At 44.4% G+C, this 6,917-nt stretch overlaps 1 protein-coding gene across 1 annotated transcript; it reads right to left on the reverse strand.

Moving 5' to 3' along the window:
* Positions 1–395: 395 nt before the first annotated feature.
* TOPORS (topoisomerase I binding, arginine/serine-rich, E3 ubiquitin protein ligase) lies at positions 396–6,703 on the reverse strand (the record flags this gene model as incomplete). Its single annotated transcript, XM_010294315.1, is given in 9 exon segments — positions 396–607; positions 610–883; positions 885–946; positions 949–981; positions 984–1,412; positions 1,415–1,880; positions 5,864–6,192; positions 6,195–6,270; positions 6,272–6,703. Coding segments are annotated over 9 exon segments (2,313 nt in total), but the record flags the coding sequence as incomplete, so codon positions are not given.
* Between the last annotated feature and the right edge of the window lie 214 nt (positions 6,704–6,917).

Genomic DNA, 6,917 nt, shown 5'->3' on the forward strand with positions numbered 1-6,917 from the left:
CAAGCAGGCTCAAGAATGAGGGTCAGTTCTACAGCCCACCCTGCTCTGAACATTTAGAGAGGAGCAGAGTCAGTTTTGGCTCTCTGTGTAAAGTTGTTCCAAGTGAAGGGAGAAGAGAACCATGTTTCAATGAAAGCAAGTGACACATTTCTGTGGTTTTGTTCATTTGGTTTGTTGGGGTTTTTTTTAAACACAACTTTGAAATATTCTGTGGGTATATTTTAGAAACTATGAGAACATAGGATTGCTTTATGAAATTACAACTTTCAAACCCTCTTCTGAGAAACTTTAGAAGTTATATGTTAACAATAGTCTATCTTCTTAACTTCTAAGAATTGTTCAATGTAAAAAATACTACTTTTTTTTTGTTCTTTTGCTTTTCCTGGGGGAACAAACTAACAGTATCTGTTGGCAAATCTCTTCGGCAGTCTTAGTATCAATTTTCGTTCCTCTGGATGGTCTAGGAAGGAAGTCCTGGGAGAAGACAGTTGACTGGAGCTGGAAGATGCTGCTTATGTACCTTGAACATGGTTAGTTACAATTTCTGTGTGAGAGGTGTTAGTTCTGGTATCCATTACAACAAGATTCTGATCAGTTGCGGTTTCTCAACTTCAGCATTTCTAATGTCACCATCTAAGACCCTACTTTTGGTAGTAAAACTATAACTTTTGGGGACTACTCCAGTTTCATAGCTGACTCCGGTTTCATTATCTTCACATTCTGTCATTCCCAGAAAAGAAGATGGAGATTTATTTTCCTGCTCATTTATCTGACTTGTGCCTGTCCAAGTAATGCTGCTGTCAAATTCCATACTTTCTAGCTCCTTGTCACTATCACTATCAATTGTAATCACAATTGGAAAAGAATGTGCCAAGTTATTTCTTGTGATCTTTCTGGTGTTTATTCTTATGTTTTTACTTTTTCTTTTTGTGATGCCTCATTGTTTAATTTTTCCTTTAAAAATTGTCTCCACACTTGGAATTTTAACTTTTTTTCCTTACACTTCATCTCCCTGCTTGCTTGATTGTCTGAAAGGTTATCTTCATTTTTCTAGCAGTCACTGAATTTTGATGAAGTTTTCTTGTGGTCATTTGCTTTCTCCAGAATTGTACTGTCCTTGACTACATTGTCCAAGTAGTCAGTTTTGTACTTCTTTTTTCCAACAAGCTTTTCACTTTTAGTTCCGTCAGAACTTCCAGAAGGTGTCCTTGAAATGTTGCTTGATCGACTCCTTGACCTGCAGCTTTCATAATAACAATAGTGTCTCTCATCGAGTCCCCTCCATCTATGCAGATCTATCATTTCCGTAGAAGACTGTATGATGTATTCTGGACTAGTAGCTTGCCTTGAATAGTGAGCATTAGGCTGAGTCCTCCTCCTGCATGAGGATTCATAGACATCTTCAATCATGTTCTGCTACAAAAAGCAGAATCTTCATGGTATCTGCTTTGGCAACTGTCTCTCATATAACAATGATGACTGTCTATGGTTCTTGATCTTGTTTTGCCAGGGCCTTTGCTGCATGTTTGTGATCTACTTACATCTCTCTGTGTAGTGCTTTCATGACTTAGAGAGCCTCTCTGCCTTTCTTGAGACATGCTGGTGTCATGAGTTCTCAACATCCTCTTGTTTCTTTTGCTCCTGTGTATGCTACTATCTCTGGTTCTTGATCACCTCCTTCTAAATTGACATTTGCCACAATGCTCCTTCCAAGTCCTACATCCATGGCTGTTTTGACTATGTTGTGAACAGAATTGTGGACTTGTGGACTTTCTTTTTCTGCACAATCTGTGATTACAAGGAGAGCACATTGTGTCACTTCCTCAAGAGAGGGTCCAGATCAAGTCCTGTGGAGACAGATCTTTTACTTTACATTTGATCTTATCATCTCTCTTCTGCCAGAATGGATGTGGGAACCCAAACAGAACTCCCGCGGAAACATACAGCTGTGCAGGACACAGACTGCAGGGACTGCCACAGCCTTGCACTAGCAACAAGTGGCAGTGGTGAGAACTTCTGCATCTGCTGTGAACAGGTGGATAACCTGCTCAGCCCGGTGGCAGAGCTGCACAAGGAGGTTGAAAGGTTCAGGAGCATTAGGAAGGCTGAACAGGAGATAGACTGCTGGAGCCAGGCTCTGCCCTCCTTGAAACAGAATTGGGAACACCCACCAGAGAGTACCCAGGATCAAGGGTCCTCTGTATCCTGTGCTTGTCAAGCAAAAGGCAGAAGCCTAAATGAAAAGAGTGAGTAGAGGCAAGTCCATGGTAGGGGCAGCAGGTGATATCCCCTCTTGCCCACCTTGCCCCCCCAGGTGCCTCTGAGCAACAGGTACGAGGCTCTGGTTGAGAAAGAGCAGCCAAATGAGGATGTGGACAATGGGCAAGCTACACCAGAGTTGTCTATACAGTTGGACAGGCCTACTGCCTGTATTACCAACACACACAAAACGAAAAAAAGAAGGGTTGTAGTTCTAGGTGACTCTGCTCTGAGGGAAACAGAGGGTCCGATAGGCTGCATGGACCCTCCTCACAGGGACGTCTGCTGTATCCCTGGAGCCTGGGTTAAGGACGTCTCTAGGAAACTTCCTAGCTTAGTGAAGTCCACCAATTACTCCCCACTACTGATTTTCCTTGTGAGTGGAGAAGAGGCAGCAATTTGTAGTCCATGAATAATTAAGAGAGAGTTTAGGGCCTTGGGATGGTTAGTGAGAGAATCTGGAGCGCAGGTTATTTTTTCTTCCCTCCTTGCAGGTGAAAGCAGTGATATTGGAAGGAACAGGAAGATCCAGTCCATTGACACATGGCTCTGTGACTGGTGTTACCACCACAATTTTGGTTTTTTTGATAATGGGATGGCATACACAGCACCAGGAATGCTGGCATCAAACAGAAGGCATTCTCTCAAAGGCAGAAGAACAGTCTTTGCCCAAGAGATAGTGGGGCTGATTGACAAGGCTTTAAACTAGATGCAAAGAGGGAGAGTGATAATAATATCAAGATTGTCTGTGACAAGCGATTGACTCCCTTCTTGAAATGCCTGTACACCAACACACACAGCAAGGGGAACAAACAGGAAGAGTTAGAGATCTGGGTGTCGTCACAGGGCCATGATATCATTGTAATCACAGAGACATGGTGGGATAGCTCGCATGACTGGAAAGTTGTCATGGATGGCTACGTCCTATTTAGGAAAGATAGGCCAGGAAGGTGAGGTGGTGGTGTTGCTCTTTATGTATGTAAACAACTGGAATGTATTGAGCTCTGCCTAGGGAAGGATGAAGTACCTGTCTAAAGTTTATGGGTAAGAATGAAGGGGCAGGCTAATATGGCTGATATTGTTGTGGTTGTCTACTATAGATCACCAGACCAGGAAGAAGAAGTAGGTGAAGTCTTCTACAAACAATTAGAAGTAGCCTCAAAATCACATGCCCTGGTGCTTATGGGTGACTTCAATCACCCAGGTGTTTGTTGGAAAGGCACACACAATCCAGAAGGTTCCTGCAGTGCATTGATGACAACTTTCTGACACAGGTGGTGGAGGAGCCAACAAGGAGAGGTGTGCTGCTAGACCTTGTATTAACAAAGAAGGAAGGACTGCATAAAAGTTAGAGGTAGCCTTGACTGTAGTGATCACGACATGGTGGAGTTCAGTATCGTAAAAGGAAGAAGCAGGGCAATGACTAAGATTGTGACCCTGGACTTCAGGAGGGAAAACTGTGTCCTCTTCAGACCTACTTAGATGTATCCTGTGGGCTATGACTCTAAAAGGTAGGGGAACCCAAGAGAGTTGGTTAATATTCAAGCACCACTTCCCCAAAGCTCAAGATTGGTGCATTCCTTTAAGTAAGAAATCAAGTAGAGGAGGCAGAAGACCCCCATGGATGAGCAAGGAACTGTTGGAAAAACATGTATGGAGGAAAGGAGTTTACAGAAGGTGGAAAAAGAGACTGGTCACTTGGGAGGACTATAGGAATGTTGTCAGGTTATGCAGGGATGCAACAAGGAAGGTCAAGGCACTCTTGGAACTAAATCTGGCAAAGGAAGTAAAAGAGAACACGGAGGGCTTCTTAAGTATATCAGTGGTAAGAGGAAGACTAGGGAAAATGTGGGACCTTTGGTGGATGAAGTGAGAGCCCTGGTGACAGAGGAGGCTGAGAAGGTTACTGAGTGTTACTGAATGTCTTTTTCATGTCAGTCTTTATTGCTAAAACTACTCCTCAGGAATCCCAGACCCTGGAGGTAAGCGAAAAAGCCTGGAGGGAGGAAGACTTGCCACTGGTCAACGTGGTTTGGGTTGGAGATCATTTGGCTGAACCGAACGGTCACAAAACTATAGGCCCTGATGGGATGCACTCATGAGTGCTGAGGGAGCTGGCTGATATTGTTGCAACACCTCTCCCCATCATCTTTGAAAAAACATGGAGAATGGGAGAGGTGGCTGAGGAGTGGAGAAAAGCCAATGTTACTCCAGTCTTCAAAAAGGGCAAGAAGGAAGACCCAGGAAATTATAGACTGGTCAGTCTCACCTCCATCCCTGTGAAGGTGATGGAACAGCTTCTGGAGGCCATCTCTAGGCACATGGATGAAAAGAGAGTTATCAGGAGCAGTCAGCATGGATTCACCAAGGGGAGATCATGCTTGACCAACCTGATAGTCTTCTATGATGGAGTGACTAGCTGGGTAGACAAAGGGAGAGCAGTGGATGTGATTTACCTTGACTTCAGTAAGGTTTTTGACACTGTCTCCTATAACATCCTCATAGTGAAGCCCAGGATGTATGGGTTCGATGAGTGGACTGTGAGATGGGTCGAGAACTGGCTAAGCAACAGAGCTCAAAGAGTTGTGATCAGCAGCGCAGAGTCCAGTTAGAGGCCTGTAGCTAGTGGTGTTCCCCAGGGATCAGTACTGGGTCAGGTTTTGTTCAACATCTTCGTCAATGACCTAGATGAAGGATTGAAATGCACCCTCAGCCAATTTGCTGATGTTACAAAACTGGGAGGAGTGGCTGAAAAAAAGCCACCAGGAAACACCACGAGACTGTGCTGCCATTCAACAGCATCTGGACAGACTGGAGAGTTGGGCGGAGGGGAACTTCATGAAATTTAACAAGGACAAGTGTAGAGCTCTGCACCTGGGGAGGAACAACCCCGTGCACCAGTACAGGTGAGGGGTTGACCTGCTGGAAAGCAGCTCGATGGATAAGGACCCTGGAGTCCTGGTAGGCAATAAGTTATCCATGGGACAGCAATGTGCCCTGGTGGCCAAGAGAGCCAATGGTATCCTGGAGTGCATTAAGAAGAGTGTGACAAGCAGGATGAGAGCGGTTATCCTCCATCTCTACTGTGCACTGGTGAGGCCTCATCTGGAGTATTGTGTCCAGTTCTGGGCTCCCCAGTTCAAGAGAGACAGGGAGCTTTTGGAGAGAGGCCAACAGAGGGCTATGAGGATGACTAAGGGTCTGGAACATCTCTCTCTCATATGAGGAAAGGCTGAGAGACCTGTGCCTGTTTAGTCTGGAGAAGAGAAGGCTGAGAAGGGACTTTATCATTGTCTATAAATATCTGAAGGGTGGCTGCCAGGAAGATAGAGCCAGTCTCTTTGCACTGGTGCCCAGTGACAGGACAAGGGGCAATAGGCATAAACTGTAGCACAGGAAGTTCCACCTCAACATGAGGAAAAACTTCTTTACTGTGTGGGTGACGGAACACTGGAACAGGCTGCCCAGAGAGGTTGTGGAGTCTCCTTCTCTGGAGACCTTCAAAACCCGACAGGACACATTCCTGTGCAACTTGCCCTAGGTGATCGTGCCTTGGCAGGGGGGTTGAACCAGATGATCTTCAGAGGTTCCTTCCAATCCCTACCATTTTGTGATTCTCTGATTCTGTGATTCCGTGATTCTTCGGTGCAAGGGATGAGCAGCTTTTACACCTACCTACATTCTCTGAATATATGGAGTAATATGGCAAAGAACTACTGCTTGGTTCACTGTCACTACAACTGTGAAACTGAGTTTGCTGCTGTTTCTTCACATCTTCCTTTTTCTCTTTCCTGACTGACTCCTCAGTGACCAAAGACAGCTCAACCATTTCTGGTGTCCTCTCAGCTAATGGCTTAACATACCCAACAATAACACAATTGTCCAAAGAACAGTCACTGTCATTTAAGTCAGCATTAGCCTGTAACTGAGTTTACTGTTCAGTCTCTCCACAGCAAAGAACCCATCAGAACTTTCTGAAACCTCTAGAGGAGAACTTAATGTTGCCTGAACATCTCTCTCCTGAAATGGAGCATGATAGCCCTGGATCTTCAACACCCAGGGGGGATTGGTCAATACCAGTCACAGATGAACTGTGATCTAGTTCTTGAGAATCTGCCTCAAATGGAGGTGTTGTAATAACTGATGAGTCTGAACAGCTCCCTTCATCAAACAATGGAGCAGGAGAGTTGTATTTGGCATACTGATCATATACTTCTAAGTCAAAAGGACATAGGGCAAGACTGATGAATTCAGCTGAAGTATGGTGTTCCCATGTTAGGGTGTTATGATAAGGAAATCTCCAACCATTGGGGCTGGAAGAAGAACCATTTTCTGAAAGTCTGAGTATGTACTCCTTAATGTCATCTCCATTATGAAATCTGTGTAAAATAGAATAGAAAGACTGCTTGCAGACCAGGCATTCTACTTTGATTTTCAACCACTCCTGGAAAAGACAGAAACAGAACCTGTGGAAGCAGTGGTCTAGATAGCCAACATTATCAAATCTGTTCAAGAAGATGTGGCTTTAGAATCAGGAGATGCTCACTTAGAGTCACCAGATGTACTGGTTTTGGTTGGGATAGAGTTAAATTTTTTCATAGTTGATTGTATGATACTATGTTTTGGATTTGTGATGAAAGCAGTGTTAATAACACTGA

This window comes from Phaethon lepturus, unplaced genomic scaffold, assembly GCF_000687285.1.
Source record: "Phaethon lepturus isolate BGI_N335 unplaced genomic scaffold, ASM68728v1 scaffold3689, whole genome shotgun sequence".
In the NCBI taxonomy this organism is placed as follows: domain Eukaryota; kingdom Metazoa; phylum Chordata; class Aves; order Phaethontiformes; family Phaethontidae; genus Phaethon; species Phaethon lepturus.